General features: G+C 49.8%; 1 protein-coding gene across 3 annotated transcripts in view; it reads left to right on the top strand.

Annotated features, from left to right (window-relative positions):
• The window catches only part of ADAP2 (ArfGAP with dual PH domains 2), a 36,511-nt gene extending 22,422 nt beyond the window's left edge, over positions 1-14,089 (top strand). Inside the window, exons 6-11 of one of the 3 annotated variants that reach the window (XM_024235147.3) lie at positions 510-656; positions 4,912-4,995; positions 8,884-8,946; positions 10,095-10,169; positions 11,869-12,097; positions 13,465-14,089. In XM_024235147.3, the coding sequence (XP_024090915.2) occupies positions 510-656; positions 4,912-4,995; positions 8,884-8,946; positions 10,095-10,169; positions 11,869-12,097; positions 13,465-13,499 (633 nt within the window). In that variant the 3' untranslated portion in view covers positions 13,500-14,089. Of the gene's footprint in view, positions 1-509; positions 657-4,911; positions 4,996-8,883; positions 8,947-10,091; positions 10,170-11,868; positions 13,026-13,464 lie in introns of those variants that run through there. The other 2 variants (XM_024235146.3, XM_054536623.2) reach the window with 2 other exon arrangements.
• The last annotated feature ends 3,372 nt before the right edge of the window (positions 14,090-17,461 follow it).

Here is a 17,461-nt window from a genome sequence, read left to right as displayed (position 1 = left end):
GCCAAGGCAGGTGGATCACCTGAGGTCAGGAGTTCATGAGCAGCCTGGCCAACATAGCGAAACCCTGTCTCTACTTAAAAATACAAAAATTAGCCAGGTGTGGTGGCTAGAGTGCACTGGCACGATCTCAGCTCACTGCAACCTCCACCTCCCAGGTTCAAACCACTCTCCTGCCTCAGTCTCCCGAGTTGTTGGGATTACAGGTGCTTACCACCATGCCCAGCTAATTTTTGTATTTTTAGTAGAGATGGGGTTTTACCAAGTTGGCCAGGCTGGTTTCAAACTCCTGACCATAGGTGATCCACCCACCTCAGCCTCCCAAAGTGCTGGAATTACAGGTGTAAGCCACTGCATCCGGCCAGTATCTATGAATTTTGATATGAGAGCAAGAACATTTAAAACCCATATATTTACAGATAGATGCTTGTTTGCATGAAGGCCTTGGTGAAGGTTGACCAGAAGTCACCCTGTGGACTGTCAGCATCTTTCTTTCTCTTTCTCTCTTTCAGGGTAAAAGCCCCAAAGCTGTCATCAGCATTAAGGACTTGAATGCCACCTTCCAGACAGAGAAGATAGGTCACCCCCATGGGCTGCAGATCACCTACAGGAGAGATGGCCACACCAGGAACCTGTTTGTGTATCATGAAAGTGGGAAGGTGAGATGCCTGGAGTTGCCACCTCCACCTCCAGCTCGCACCCCAGGACTTGGCAGGTGCAGCTCACCACCTCCCCTGCTCACTGGTGCTGTGCTCAGCTGCCTCTTGAGATTTTCTGCTACCATTTGCCTTAATCTATCATCGCCTCCCAGTCAGAGATAAAGATATGAGGAGGACAGGGTAAGGTCAGGGAGAGGAACCTGGCAAGTACCATGGCTATATCTGGACAGTGCACAGCCACCAATGAAAGTCCAGTTACAGAAGTGACTATGCCCAGGGATGCAAAGCCAGGTAGGGCCAGAGGTTCTGAATATGTGGAAGGAACTGATGGACAGCCAGGCAGCAGTGCACCCCGGGACCCTGCTTCTCAACATGTGGTCCTGGCCCAACAGCATTGGCATCACCGAGGAGCTCAAGGCTGAGCATGGTAGCTCCTGCCTGTAATCCCAGAACTTTGGGAAGCCAAGGCAGGTGGATCACTTGAACCCAGGAGTTCGAGACCAGCCTGGTAGCATAGTAAGACCCCATCTTTACCCAAAAATACCCCCAAAATTAGCTAGGCGTGGTGGCATGCACCTGTAGTCCCAACTACTTGGGAGGCTGAGGTGAGAGGATCGCTTGAGCCTGGGAGGTCGAGGCTGCAGTGAGCCATGATCACGCCACTGCACTCCAAGCCTGGGTGACAGAGCAGGACCCTGTCTCAAAAAACAAAACAAAACAAAACAAACCAGAAAGAAAGAAAGAAAAATAGAGTCTGAGGCCCACCCTGGAGCTACCGAATTAGAAACTGCATTAAAAAAAGAAAAAAGAAAAGGCTGGGCGCGGTGGCTCATGCGTGTAATCCCAGCACTTTGGGAGGCCAAGGCAGGTGGATCACGAGGTCAGGAGATCAAGACCATGCTGGCTAACACGGTGAAACCCCATCTCTACTAAAAATACAAAAAAAATTGGCCGGGCATGGTGGCAGGCGCCTGTAGTCCCAGCTACTCAGGAGGCGGAGGCAGGAGAACGGCGTGAACCCAGGAGGCAGAGCTTGCAGTGAGCCGAGATGGCACCACTGCACTCCAGCCTGGGTGACAGAGTAAGACTCTGCTTCAAAAAAAACAAAAAAACAAAAAAACAAAAAAACTGCATTTTAACAGGATCCCAGGTGAGTCTTGGGCACATTAAACTTTGAGAGCACTATTTTTTTTTCCTTTGGAGATGGAATCTTGCTCTATTGCCCAGACTGGAGTGCAGTGGCATGATCTCGGCTCACTGCAACCTCCACCTTCAGGGTTCAAGCGATCCTCCTGCCTCAGCCTCCCGAGTAGCTGAGGTCACACCCAGCTAATTTTTTTGTATTTTTAGTAGACACAGGGTTTCACTATGTTGGCCAGGCTGGTCTTGAATTCCTGACCTCAAATGATCTGCCTACCTTGGCCTCCCAAAGTGCTGGGATTAGAGGGGTGAGCCACTGAGCCCGGCTGAGAAGCACTATTGAATAGTCCAGGAAATCAGCCCAGTCAGAGATTAATAAGCCAATATAACAGAATCAGCTGGGTCAGGTCCTGAGCAGGGTCACATAACTAGGCAGGGGACAGAGATGCTAAGTGGGGGTGGATGAAGGTGGGTGCTGACATTTTGTGACCATCTATTAACTCCCCTGGGCACTGCTTTTGGCGATTGCTGTCCATCACTTCTTAATCCTCAAAATAAGCCCCACATTATTGAGTCATGGACATGTTAGTAACTTGCTCAGGGTCACAGCCCTGCACCCATTTTACCCGCCATGTGCCTCTGCTGTAGGGAGGACCCTTGGCAGCAAGAGCCAGGAACCAGATGCAGGGACTAGACCTTCCCAAGGGGCCCTAGCACCACGGCCCTAGCCCCTCTCCATGCCAATCACTGCCATAAGGACTTTTACTGAGGCACCCAAGGTCTCTGGCACTTAGGATACCCAGCTCTCTCCTATCTGCTCAGTATGGTACATCTGACAACCTGGGTCTGGCCATTCTTCTCTTTTGCTTGATGCCCCAGCCTGTCTGTTAGATGGGCATAAATGAGGGCTCCAGATTCCCGCCTGCAGGAGTCAGGGGGTGATTTAAAAGCTAAATAGACAGGCATAAGGGGTGGGGAGGGGGCTGTGGCAAACAGGAAAACCTGCATGGAGGATTGAAACAAACAGAACTTTAGGAGCCAAACAGACATGTATGCAGGTTGGATTTGGTACCAGGATCACCAGATTATGACTGGAGAGACATTCCAAGGTGAAGGCCTAGGTGTGTCTTTTCTGGGCTGGCCCCGTTCCCTTAGTGTCTGAGACCTAAGAAGGTTTTTTTTTGGAGACAGAGTCTCACTCTGTCACCCAGACTGGAGTGCAGTGGTGCAATCTCAGCTCACTGCAATCTCCACCTCCCAGGTTAAAGCAATTCTCTAGCCTCAGCCCCTCGAGTAGCTGGGATTACAGGCATGCACCACCATACCCGGCTAATTTTGTATTTTTAGTAGAGATGGGGTTTCACCATGTTGGTCAGGCTGGTCTCAAATTCCTGACCTCAGGTGATCCACCAGCCTCGCCTCCCAGAGTGTTGGGATTACAGGCGTGAGCCACTGCACCTGGCCAGAGGGTCCTTAATGAACCCCAGGACAAGACAGCACAGATCCCCGGAATACTAGGCCTGTGTGCTTCGCCTATGAGAGAGAAAGAGAAATGGTTTCATTTCTTTGAAACCACATTCAAATGACTTTCTCAATCACCACATTATATCAAAGTCACAAATTACCACTATTTGAACAAGCCTTCAGCTTCCCAATTCCAAATTCCTGGGAGAAGGAATCTGATAAGCCCGGTCTAGCCTCTGTATTGCTCCAGGCCTGGTCCAGTTGCTGTGGTTAAGCAGGGGCAGGATCGCAGCAGTAAATGGGGCTGCAACTGGGGTTGGGTGAAGATAGACGGGGTAGTTCTCACAGAAGCAGGACTTGGGCTGAGCAAGCACCGAAAATCTATCTATTACAACATCAAAACTAACCTGCGGGATAAGTAGAATGTTTTACGTAAAAGGTGTGTGTGGGATGGAGCGGGCTAAGCAGAATGTCCCAAGAGGAAGGAACAGTAGGTGTTGGAAGAATTGCAAATAGTTTTGCATGGAAGGAGCTCAGACAGCAAAATCATAGTAAAGAACTTAAGACTTTTTTTTCTGAGGGTGGTAGACAGGACTCCAAGCCAGACTGATTAGATTTGTAATTAGAAAATCACTCTGGCTACAGGCTGGGCGCAGTGGCTCACGCCTGTAATCCCAGCACTTTGGGAGGCCGAGGCGGGTGGATCACGAGGTCAGGAGATCGAGACCATCCTGGCTAAAGCGGTGAAACCCTGTCACTACTAAAAATACAAAAAAAAAAAAATTAGCCAGGTGTGGTGGCAGGCGCCTGTAGTCCCAGCTACTTGGGAGGTTGAGGCAGGAGAATGGCGTGAACCTGTGAGGCGGAGGTTGCAGTGAGCCAAGATGGCGCCACTGCACACTCTAGCCTCAGCGACAGCATGAGACTCCATCTAAAAAAAAAAAAAAAAAAAAGGAAAATCACTCTGGCTGCCATGAGAGGGTCAGTCAGAGAGCAGCTGATCAAGGCCAGCTAGATACATGGTTGTCTAGGTGGGAGATGAAGGTGCCCAGGCTGCTGAGGGACATGTTCTCTCAGAGTGACAGCAGAAGGGGCCAAGCCAGCTTTGGCCTAAGTTGCCATGAGCATCCTCATTAGAGGAGCATCCCCAGGCACACCTGCTCCCCACCCAAATGCCAATCTTTGACATCTGAGGACAATGATTTCCTAGAGCCTTGCTCCTTAGAGTGCATTCCACTGACCAGCAGCATCATATCACCTGAGAGCGTGTTAGGAATGCAGAGTCTCGGGCCCCATTCCAAACCTACTGGATATGCCTCTGCATTTTAACAAAAGCCTCAGGTGATTTTGCACGCATTAGAAGGTGAAAAGCACTGTCCGAGGCCATTGCAGAACTCCCGTGTAGTTCACCCCATCCTTTTCCAGGGCTCTGGGGTTATCCCTGTCAGAGGCTTCCTGCTTGCCCGGGTTAGCCCACAAGGCTCTGACACAATCCTCCCTGGATGCCCCTGAGCCGAGCTGTGGGGTGTGTGCAGGTGCTGAATATATGTGCCCCACACCCAATGCCCAGCTAGCTTCCCGCCACCAGACGCAGCTTCCCACCCACCCCATCTCACTGCTGTGTGTGTGTCCTGTGCACTTCTCTCGGCAGGAGATAGTGGACTGGTTCAATGCCCTCCGTGCAGCCCGTCTGCAGTACCTAAAAATGGCCTTTCCTGAACTCCCGGAGTCTGAGGTGAGCCAAATGTGGACCCCAATTTCTGAATCTCCTCTTGGCCATCTCCTTCTTTCCCTGTCTGTTGACCTTGAAGACACTCAGAAGCCAGGCTAGGGCTGGGCGCGGTGGCTCACACCTGTAATCCCAGCACTTTGGGAGGCCGAGGCATGTGGATCACGAGGTCAGGAGGTCGAGACCATCCTGGCTAGCACAGTGAAACCCCGTCTCTACTAAAAATACAAAAAATTTAGCCAGGTGTGGTGGCGGGCGCCTGTAGTCCCAGCTACTCGGGAGGCTGAGGCAGGAGAATGGCGTTAACCCGGGAGGCGGAGCTTGCAGTGAGCCCAGATGGCGCCGCTGCACTCTAGCCTGGGCGACAGAGTGAGACTCCATCTCAAAAAAAAAAAAGAAGCCAGGCTAGGTTTGTTTGCAGGCAAGACCTCAAGGTTGAGGGCTGGGCTGCTCAGAGGGAAGCCCAAGGCATTCTCCAGGGGAGCCTGCGGGGGTTACAGCCTCACATACGACAAGGTGGCCTCCCAAAAGCTGGTCAGTTTCTCCCCTTCAGAAGAGTGTCAAGGGGCTCAGCAATTGGTCATCTCTTTCTGAACCCTTCTCCCTCTAAAATGTACAAATGATCCCTAACATACTGCTTACAGAGTGCTTTGAGCCCATTTTGTCTTGTGAAATGGTAGCCAGGCAGGGGTGATTATTTCATTTCACTGATGAGATATACAGTCCCAGGAAGGGCAGGTGAATAACCAAAGGTGTGCTTCCCTTTCTAAAATCCCCTCTTTGCCCTGTGATGCTCTGGGCTAGGGAAAGCCCATTACAGTTGTAACAGGAGCAGGTATGCCCTTCATGGCCAACATCATGGGGAGCTGAGAACTTCATTTTGATTGTCTCCAGACTTCTGGGGCCTTCCTCTCCCTATCTCAGGCTGGGCCAGGGAGGCCCTCATGGTGTGGGGCAGAGGATGCTGTCTTGAGCCAGGAAGCCTGGGTTCTCAGGGATGCTCTATTGCTCACTTGCTGTGTGACCCCTGCAGGTCCTGGCACCCCTCTGAGCTTCTATTTCCATATTGGTAAGATGGCGGTTAGTCTAGGTCATCTTCAGGGTCCCTTCCGCCTCTGAGATTCTATGCTCTGGTCCTCTTCAAGAGGCTCCCCTCCAAGAGGATTTTATAAGTGATGGGGCTGGAAAACCATTTTAATGCTGGGTTTTTCTTAATCTCAACCATTAGAGCTTCCTTGAAAGCCTAAATGCTCCTTAATTCCAAGATTTGTAGGGAACCAGTTGTTTGGAATAGAGTCCCCTCCAGGCCCAGAGATGTGCTGAGATGGCAGCTCTCTGGGAGCAATTCCAGCAAGGCCCGAGTCAGAGCCCTTGAGTCAGTCTGCTGAGTTTGCACCCAGAACTGGTTAATGCTGGCTCCCATGGGCAGGGAGTGGAGACTGCTGACTGCTGACTATGAGGAGGGAGGACAAAGTGCAGATGCTCAGCCTTATTTAATCTGGGCAAGCTGCCCATCTTTGCTGACATGTGTAAAGGAAATTGCTCTTTGGTCAACATCCTCAATGTTCCCCTGCCTCTCTCATCCACTGTCAGTACCCGATATCCATCCCGTGTCTTTCCTCCCATTTAATGTCTGTGTATGGTGTGAGGTTCTGAGCAATCACCAGTCCTGGCTCAAGCTTTAGGGGTCCACATGTTGGAAACCCAGGGAATCCCAGTGGGGTCTGTGGTCCTGTAATAAATGCATATGGTCTCTTGGACTTCAGAGAAAGTAGGTTTTGTCGCCATGGTGACAGATGAGTGCCTCGAGGCTCAGAGAGGTGAGGTGACTTGCCTAGGTGATAGTACCTACTTTCTAGGGCTATTGTGAGACTCCAGCGAGCCAAGGCATCTGAAGTACAGGAAGCAGTGCTCCAGCCATGTGACTTTCCTTTTTTTCCCAATGGTTTCCCTAGGCCTCTGCTTGCTCTGTGCTGGCTCAAATTCAGAATATTGAGCAGTTCGGGACTCCATCTGTTTTCCCCAAATGGAACAATTAAAGCCTAGTGGATGTATTTTAAGAGAAGGGGAGTAGTACAGTTTATATCTTGTTTCTTACATTTAAAAAAAATTTTTATTTTTTATAGAGATGGTGTCTCACTTATGTTGCCCAGGCTGGTCTCGAACTTCCGGCCTCAAGCAATCCTCCTGCCTCAGCCTCCCAAAGTGCTGGGATTACAGGTGTGAGCCACTGCATCTGACCAATATTTTCATTTTTTTTTTTTTTTTTGAGACGGAGTCTCGCTCTTTCGCCCAGGCCGGAGTGCAGTGGCGCAATCTCGGTTCACTGCAAGCTCCGCCTCCCAGGTTCACGCCATTCTCCTGCCTCAGCTTCCCGAGTAGCTGGGACTACAGGCGCCTGCCACCGCACCCGGCTAATTTTTTGTATTTTTAGTAGAGATGGGGTTTCACCGTGTTAGCCAGGATGGTCTTGATCTCCTGACCCCGTGATCCACATGCCTCGGCCTCCCAAAGTGCTGGGATTACAGGCGTGAGCCACCGCGCCCAGCCTAATATTTTCATTTTTGGCTCACAAATTTCCCCCTTTTAAACTTCCCATAGCTGTTCCCCAGATCTCACTTCCCCTGTGCCTCTGCCCTGGGCCCTGGAGCTCTGGAGAAGCCTCTCTGTTCTTTGAAGCCTGGACTGTCATTTGAAACTCTAGACTTTCCAGGTTGATGCCTAGGAGCATAGGAGGCCATCATCAACCCCTGGAAACGTCTCTGGGCGTAGGCTGCCAGGCTGGAAGGGATGCTGGGGATCACATGATCCAGGTTGTTTATCACACAGGGGAGACATAAGGCCTCGAGAGACAGAAGGTCTTACAGAGGTAATGCAGCTGATGGGGGCCAGAACTGGAGTTAGAACCAGGTCTCCCGACTTCTGCTTCAGAACTTTCTCTGTCCACTCTGGCATCATTTTCTTTTCCCTTTTGTTTTGTTTTGTTTTTTTTTTTTTTTTGAGATGGAGTCTCCCTCTGTCACCCAGACTGGAGTGCAGTGGCACTATCTCAGCTCACTGCAACCTCTGCCTCCCAAGTTCAAGTGATTCTCTTGCCTCAGCCTCCTGAGTACCTGGGATTACAAGCGCGTGCCACCCTGCCCAGCTAATTTTTATATTTTTAGTAAAGGTGGGGTTTCGCCATGTTGGCCAGGCTAGTCTCAAACTCCTGGCCTCAAGTGATCCACCTGCCTTGGCCTCCCAAAGTGCTGGGATTACAGGTGTGAGCCACTGCACCCAGCCTCTGGCCGTTATTTTCTTGTTGCTCTGTGTCAGAATCCTGACCAGGTCTTTCCCAAGGTCCTGCTCAGAGGGCCCTGGCATGTTTATACTTTAGCACCTAGTGTAGTGGTAGGAGTACAGTCTAGTGTCATCGGCCCTGGGCCTGAATCTCAGCTCTTTGTGCTACCAGTGATGTGACTTTAGGAAAATCCCCAGCCCCTTCTCTGTGGCCTGGTTTCTTCAGATGTGTAATGAGGCTGGTGATACCCACCTCGCAGGGTGATTGAGAATTGCACCCGGAGCCTGACGCAAAGTGGACCCTCAGAACATGTTGCCTGACACCAAGAGGGTCTCTGCAGAGCCTTGCCTATGTCCACACCCTGGGGTTACTGAAGGAATCCTTAAACCAAAACTTGGCCGTGCCACTAAGCTCTGCAAACATCTGGGGTGCTGTCGACTGGCTTTGTTGAAATATTAATATTATGACCATTGCACTTTCCAAATATAATACTGTGAGCCATGAGCGTACATCCTTCCCCATTTCAAACTTCCCCTTTGTCGGGAGCCAAGCTCGGTGGGAACCTGGAGCCTTGGGGTGTGAGTTGGGGGTCAATGTCTGTCTCTCTTCCCCAGCTCATGCCATTCCTCACCAGGAACTACCTCAAACAAGGCTTCATGGAAAAGACTGGGCCAAAGGTACCTTCTACCACTCCCTGGGGAACTTAATATGGTTTAATGTATATAAAAGTTTTAATGTGTTTATGGGATGATTGTTAAGAGGACAGTAAAAGGTGTTAGGCCAAGCTTGTCCAACCCACAGCCCATGGGCCACATGCAGCCCAGGACGGCTTGGAATGAGGTCCAATAGAAATTCATAAACTTTCTTTTTTTAATTTTTTTGAGACAGAGTCTTGCTCTGTCACCCAGGCCAGAGTACAGTGGTGTGATCTTGGCTCACTGCAACCTCCGCCTCCCGGATTCAAGCGATTCTCCTGCCTCAGACTCCTGAGCAGCTGGGATTACAGATGCCCACTACCATGCCCGGCTAATTTTTGTAATTTTAGTAGAGATGGGGTTTCACCGTGTTGGCCAGGCTGGTCTTGAACTCCCGACCTCAAGCGATCTGCCCGCCTCAGCCTCCCAAAGTGCTGGGATTACAGGCATGAGCCACCATGCCCAGCCAAATTCATGAACTTTCTTAAAACATTATGAGATATTTTTGCGATTTTTTTTTTTTTAGCTCATCAGCTATCATTAGTGTTAGTGTATTTTATGTGTGGCCCAAGACAATTCTTCCAATGTGGCCCAGGGAAGGCAAGAGATTGGCTATTCCTGTGTTAGGCAATCGTGAAAGCAAGCCTCGGGCAGGTGGAAAAAGCAGTCAAAGGGTTGTTTTCAGAGAGGCGCAGCCCCTCCGCCTGGTGCTTGCTGCCGGGCTTTCTCTCCCTGACCTAGGTTAGAATTTGGCCAAGGCCAGCACTTCCAGCCTTGCCAAGCAGTAGCCACTTCTGATTTTTCCCAACTTCCTTTTTCTCCGGCTTCTTTGTCTACAGCCTGAGAAAGAGGAAAGTGCCTCTTCCAAGTCAAGGCAGCACCTGGAGGCAGCAGGGTGAAGCTGGCAAAGGGTATGGTGGGGTTGGAAGGGGAATGGGCAGAACCTTCAGAGCCTGAGGGCTCCTGTCCAGGCCCCAGGGAGAAGCACTAGGATGTCTGACTGAGGAGGCTGGGCTGGAGAACCAGTGGGACTGGCCAGCTCCTTTGGTTTGGGCTGGGCTGGCCCCTGACCTCTATCCTCAGAAACTGCCTTGGTCATCTGTGGTAAGAAGTTCCCTCTTTTGCAGCAGAAAGAACCTTTCAAGAAAAGGTGGTTCGCCTTGGATTGCCATGAGCGGAGGCTGCTCTATTACAAGAACCCACTGGTAAGAGCCACTCCTGCTCCCTCCCCAGGGCTTCCTCAAACAGAGCTGGGTAGTGCTTGTCTGGAACTATGTGAAAGCTACAGATAAACACATCTCCCAGAGCCCCAGAGCTAGAGAAACCTTGAGAGGAAAACCTCTACCCCTTGTTTTTGTTTCTCTTGAAGTAATCTCCTGTGGCATGAAGTTTCTCCTCGCTTTCAGGAAGTCTATTATGAGTATCCAAAATGCCGCCCATGGTAGTTAAATATGGTGTATCTCTTCCTCTAGTCTCCAGGGCTCACTTCTAACCAAGAGGCCGTGACGTGTAGTAGTTAGGAGTGTGGTGGACTCTAGAACCCCACTGTCTGGGCTCTGGTCTCAGCCCTGCCACTTGTAGTAGTGTTGCCTTGAGCCATGTACTTAGCGCTCTGTGCCTCAGTTTCCTCCTCTGAAAAACAGGCTTAATAAGAATGCCTTCCCCAGAGGTTGCCATGATGGTTATTTAAGTTACTATATATAAAGCATTGTAATTCCTGATGCTGATTTTAATAAGCGCTCCGTAAATGTTAGGTATCACTTATTTATTTTTTTAGAGACAGAGTCTCTCTCTGTCACCCAGGCTAGAATGCAGTGGCACAATCACAGCTCATTGCAACCTTGAACTTCTGGGCCCAAGTTATCTTCCTGCCTCAGCCTCCCAAGTAGCTCAGAATACAGGCATGCACCACCATGCCCAGCTAATTAAAAAAAAAAAAATTTAGGGCTGGGTGCGCTGCCTTTTGCCTGTAATCCCAGCACTTTGGGAGGCTGAGACAGGAGGATCGCTTGAGCCCAGAAGTTCGAGACCAGCCTGCGCAACATAGTGAGATCCCATCTCTACAAGAAACTTAAGGCCAGGCACGGTGGCTCACATCTGTAAACCCAGCATTTTGGGAGGCTGAGGCGGGGCAGATCACGAGGTCAGGAGTTCGAGACTAGCCTAACCAACATGGTGAAACCCTGTCTCTACTAAAAATACAAAAATTAGCCGGACGTGGCGGTGCGTGACTATAAGCCCAGCTACTCAGGAGGCTGAGGCAGGAGAATCGCTTGAAACCGGGAGGCAGAGGGTGCAGTGAGCTGAGATCACGCCATTGCACTCCAGCCTGGGTGCAGAGTGAGACTCCATCTCAAAAAAAAAAAAAAAAAAGAAAAGAAAGATAAAAAAGAAACTTAAAAATTAGTCAGGTGTGGTGGTGCATGCCTGTAGTCCTAGCTGCTTGGGAGGCTGAGGTGGGAGGATTGCCTGAGCCCGGGAGGTTGAGGCTGGGATGAGCCATGATTGTGCCACTGCACTTCCAGCCTGGGTGACAGAGTGAGACCCTGTCTCCAAAAACAATTCATAATAATAATTAATAATTTTTTTTTGTAGAGAAGGGGTCTCACTATGTTGCCCAGGTTGGTCTCATATTCCTGGCCTCAGGCAATCCTCTGCCTTGGCTTCTCAAAGTGCTAGGATTACAGGCATGAACTACGAGGCCCACCCTCAGTATCTTTTCAATAGATGATGTGTATGATTTATTTTAGGGTTTTGATCTTTCAAATTCTGGGTCCCACTTAGCAGAAATCCCAGCAGGGACCTCATACCCCTTTCCCAAAATAAAGCTTGGAGGCTGTCAGGGCTGCAGGGCCCCTCTGCCCTGGGGGCACCCTCTGATGACCCTGTACCCTCCATTTTCAGGATGCCTTCGAGCAGGGCCAGGTTTTTCTTGGGAACAAGGAGCAGGGATATGAAGTCTATGAAGACCTGCCCAAGGGTATCCGAGGAAATCGCTGGAAAGCCGGACTCACCATTGTCACCCCAGAGCGGAGATTTGTCCTCACTTGCCCCAACGAGAAGGAACAGCAGGAATGGCTGGAAAGTTTGCGGGGTGTCCTGTCAAGCCCCTTGACGCCCCTCAACCGGCTTAGTAAGAAGCAGGAACTGAGGGGTGTTCTTTTGGCCAAGGGCAGAGGGCAGAAAAGTGCTTCTTCACTTAGGTTCAGCTGTGATGCCACAAAAGATTCCTGATTCCCGACTATGCTCTTTTCATTGTCTTCTCTTCCTGTGAAAGAAAAGCACAGACATGCCATTATTGCCAAAAAGTCTCCTCTGTCCACTCTGGGTTCCCCTAACAGAGCTCTTCCCCAGGAGCTTTTAGAGGAGTTTGGCCCTGGCAGAACCCCTGGGTGCCATCTGTACCCCTCTCAGTGTGGGGGCTGAGCAGCTTCTCTTTCCCTCCACCTTGCTCTATGCTGATCTTTTTTCTCGTGAGAAAACCCTGGCCTGTTATTATTAGCTAAGGTCACACCCGCTGGGCAGCTCCTGGGATTTTTGGATTCCTCCCCACTCCAGAGGGAAGGCTATTTCTAGTGGCTTCTTTTCTCTGAGTCCTCCCTTCTGTCTGCCTCTCGCCTGTTCCTCCTCTTTACCAGTAGGGCTTCCTCGATGCCGACAGCCCTGTGAAAAAAGAGGAGACATGCCGAGCTCCGGCAGGAAACTGCTGGCCCAGGGCCTGGCTTCTGGGGCACAAAGGAGAATTTCTGTGTTTGGAAAAGTACAGACTGAGCAGGTGATCTCCGCACAGCCCCTTGGGGGAAACACTTGTGCCCTTTGAGTCTGACCGATAAAAACACAGACTCTCTTGACTGTCCCACAAAGGCCAAGCTGGAGAACCTCAGAAAGGGACTTGCAAATTGTGAGTGAGGCATATCAGCTGGTGCTTTCTTTTCTCTGTGGGCTGCCATTTATGAATCTCTTGGTTTCTCTCTGTCTCTGTCCCTCCACTTTTCTCTCCTTTGCTGGTGTGTGCATTCCCTCTGACGCCCTGGCTCTCACTCTTTCATTCTGTTTTTTATTCTGGCTCCCTCTGTCTTTGTGTTTTTTTTTTTTTTAATTTTCTTTTTTTGAGATGGGGTCTTGCACTGTCACCCAGGCTGGAGTGCAGTGGTGCGATCTCAGCTCACTGCAACCGCTTCTTCCTGGGCTCAGGCAATCCTCTCACCTCAGCCTCCCAAGTAGCTGGGACTACAGGCTCGTGATACCACGTCTAGCTAATTTGTTTTGTATTTTTGGTAGAGACAGAGTTTCACCATGTTGCTCAGGCTGGTTTCGAACTCCTGAGCTCAAGTGATCCACCTGCCTCGGCCTCCCAAAGTGCTGGGATTACAGGCGTAAACCACTGCACCCGGCCATGGCTCCCTCTGTCTTTGTACGCCTGTCCCTTTGCTGTCCCTCTCCTCCGCAGGACAGCATTGGCATGGCCACCTCCCTCAGCCCTCTTCATTTCCCTTGTAGCTGCATCAATAGAGAGTGGCCGCAGCAGCAGGTGACCCATTAACTGAGGAACTGGCTGCCACTGAACACCTGGAACTCCTTGTGGGAAGAAGTTTGCACCTTGGCCCTGGCTGCCCACCATCAGTGCCCCGCAGTCAGCAGCCATCCCTGGCAGTGAACTCTGCCAGGACTGAAGCTGTGGCTTCATCCATCAGCTCCCTGAGCCTTCCCCGCAAACCCGCCCCGGGGATCTGAGGATCTGGTACATAGATGAACATCTATCCCCTCCTCCCCCAATACACACCTAGGCTTGAAATGCCCTACAGGCCCAGAACTTTCTCACATCTGGAATGGAGGCATTGCAATGAAAAGGCACCCACAGCATCATGCAAGTGGCATCTTGTAAAAAAAAAAAAAAAAAAAAGTTTAATCTGAATCTAACCATGAGGAAATAATCAGACAAATCCACATTAGGGGCATTCTGCTAAATATCTGACCCAGAGTCTTCAAAAACGAAGAGTGAAAGATAAAGTAGTCAATGGCCGGGTGCAGTGAGATTGTGCCATTGCATTCCAGCCTGGGTGACAGAGCGAGACTCCATATCAAAAAAAAAAAAAGAAAAAAAGGAACTGAATGAAATCCAAAATGGCTGAAATGTTAGAGAAACAGAGCACCAAGGCCCCTGCTCTGTGACTCGTTGTTCCTTTCCTCTGTCTTCAAGCAACACGCAGAAATACACTGGATGTTCTCTCTTCACTTCAATGGAGACCCAAGGAGCTGGGAGGGTCTCTTAAGAGATTCTCTGTGGCTGGGTGTGATGGCTCATGCCCATAATCCCAGCCCTTTGGGAAGCTGAGGCAGGAGGATTGAGACCAGGAGTTCGAGAGCAGCCTGGGCAACATAGTGAGACCCCATCTCTACAAAGGAAAAAAAAATTAGCTGGACATGGTAATGAATGCCTGTAGTCCCAGCTACTCTGGACGCTGATGTGAGAGGATCACTTGAGCCAGGGAGGTCATGGCTACAGTGACCCCTCATTGCACCACTGCACTTAGCCTGGGCGACAGAGTGAGACCCTGTCTCAAAAAAAAAAAAAAATCTATGCATTTTATGGGACTTTCCTTTGGATACCCCAATCAAAGGATAAGCAATGCACAAGCCTGTGTCCTTCCTGAAGCTTCTCGACTGCCCAGATAGGGAGGTGAGTCCTCTCTATCTCCTCTGGCTCTGGAAGCATTTTCAAGGACACTTGCTGGGTTGTGCATTAAGGGCCAGTTTACTTGTCTGCCTCTTTGACCACCTGTGAACTCTGTTGGGTGTACTCTGCTAAGTTCTGGGGATGAGGAAATTAATAAAGGTACAGTCTTGCCCTCAAGGAACTTATGGTCTAGAGGAGAAGAACGAGAAGTATAGACAGGCAGTAACAAAGCTACTTGAAGAGGCAAACTGGGATTCTAAGTATGGGAAAGAACAGACACAAGAGATAAAGTCCCAATGAAACGGAGTGCTTGGTTTTGGATGATTCCTTCCTCAAGGAAGAGTATGCTTCTATACTCTTATATTAAATCCCTTTTTCCCTTTTTGGCTTGTTAGTGCAAGGAAGTTTCTATTACTTGAATCAGTCCTGACAGATAAAGTTCTCTAAAAGAGATAATACCTATGCTGAATCCTGAAGAAAGAGTAGAAGATAGTTGGGTTGGGGTGGGAGGAGACAGAGAAAGAAGCATGTGTAAAGGCTCAGAGATATCAGGTGTGCATGTGCCTGTAGTCCCAGCTACTGGGGAGGGCGAGGTGGGAAGACCATCTGAGCCCAGGAGTTCTGGGCTTTAGTGCACTATGCTAATTGGGTGTCCACACTAAATTTGGCATCAACGTGGTGACCTCCCAGGAGTGAGGAATCACTAGTTTGCCTAAGGAGGGGTGAACTGGCCCAGATCAGAAATGAAGCACTTCCGTGCTGGTGAGGGATCATGCCTGTGAATAGCCATTGCACTGCAGCCTGGGCAACAAGAGTGAAACTCCGTCTAAAAAAAGAAAATAGCCAGGCATGGGCACTGTAATGCATGCCTGTAGTCCCAGCTACTCAGGAGGCAGAGGTGAGAGGCTTGCTTGGGCCTGGGGGGGTTATGCACTCCAGCCTGGGTGACAGAGTAAGACTCTGTCTCCAAAAAAAAAAAAAAGAAAGAAAGAAAAGAAAATTTGAATCACACTTCACTTGTATTAGGGTTCTCCAGGGAACTAGAACCAATGATATACATATATATATATATATGGCTATAGAAAGAAATTTATTGGCCGGGCACGGTGGCTTACGCCTATAATCCCAGCACTTTGGGAGGCCGAGGCAGACAGATCACGAGGTCAGGAGATCAAGACCGTCCTGGCCAACATGGTGAAATCCCGTCTCTACTAAAATTACAAAAATTAGCTGACTGTAGCGGCACGTGCCTGTAATCCCAGCTACTCAGGAAGCTGAGGCAGGAGAATCGCTTGAACCCGGCAGGCGGAGGTTGCAGTGAACCAAGATTGCGCCACTGCACTCCAGCCTGGCGACAGAGTGAGACTCTGTCTCAAAAAAAGAAAAAAAAACAAAAAAAGCCAGCCATGGTGGCACGTGCCTGTAGTCCCAGCTACTCGAGGCTGAACTCCCACTTAAGCCTGAGATTTCAAGACTGCAGTGAGCTATGGTCTCACTACTGCACTCCAGCCTGGGTGACAGAGTGAGACCCTGCTTTAGCAAAGAACAGTTATGTCACACCCGAAAACTCCCTTGTAGCCACACCCTTCCCCTGCCCCATGGCAACCATTGATCCGTTCATCATTATAGATTGTATTTTCGAAAATGCCATATAATTTGGAATCAGTTAATATGTAATTTTTATTTTATTTTATTTATTTATTTTTTTTTTGAGACAGAGTCTCACTCTGTTGCCCAGGCTGGAGTGCAGTGGCGCAATCTTGGCTCACTGTAAGCTCCGCCTCCCGGGGTCACGCCATTCTCCTGCCTCAGCCTCCCGAGTAGCTGGGACTACAGGCGCCCACCACTATGCCCAGCTAATTTTTTGTATTTTCAGTAGAGACGGGGTTTCATCATGTTAGCCAGGAAGGTCTCGATCTCCCGACCTCCTGATCCACCTGCCTCGGCCTCCCAAAGTGCTGGGATTACAGGCATGAGCCACTGCACCCGGCCTGTAATTTTTAAAGACTGGATTCTTTCACAGCACATGATACCTTTGAGATTCATCAAAGTCACTGCATGTGTCAATATGTCTTTCCTTATTGCTAAGAAGTATACCACTATATAGCTATACCATACCTTGTTTATCCAATGGAATGCTGCTTAGCAATAAAAAGGAACAAATTATTCATACATACAACAGTCCCCAGGTATGGGGCTTCTGGTTCATATTGATGCAGTGTAGGTAGTTAAGGAAGTAACCACGTTCTCAGGACACAGCAATCGTGCTGACCATTCAGTCAACACAATAAGCCTCAGCATTCACAATGTAATTGAGCTAATTCAAGCAAAGCTATCTGCAGTAGGGAATTTCCCGTGTAGACAGCATGCAAACTTTGGGGTTTCCCTCCCCTCCCCTCCTCTCCCCTCTCCTCTCCTGTCCTTTCCTTTTTATGAGATGGAGTCTTGCTCTGTCACCCAGGCTGGAGTGCAGTGGTGTCATCCTGGCTCACTACAACCTCTGCCTCCCAGGTTCAAGCAATTCTTCTGCCTCAGCCTCCTGAGTAGCTGGGACCACAGGGACATGCCACCATGCCCGGCTAATTTTTGTATTTTTCTGTAGAGATGGGATTTCATTACGTTGGCCAGGCTGCTCTCAAACTCCTGACCTCAGGTGATCCACCCACCTCAGCCTCCCAAAATGCTGGGATTACATGCGTGAGCCACCGCGCCCGGCCCTGACAGCATGCACACTTTGATTTTACCTGGTCTCAAACTGACCCTTTGCTCATTTTAATAGTAAAAAATACACCCCTGGGTGGAAATTTAAGATGGTAATGA

Source organism: Pongo abelii, chromosome 19, assembly GCF_028885655.2.
Source record: "Pongo abelii isolate AG06213 chromosome 19, NHGRI_mPonAbe1-v2.0_pri, whole genome shotgun sequence".
Lineage (NCBI taxonomy): Eukaryota > Metazoa > Chordata > Mammalia > Primates > Hominidae > Pongo > Pongo abelii.
This window is presented reverse-complemented; position numbering and strand designations above follow the sequence as displayed.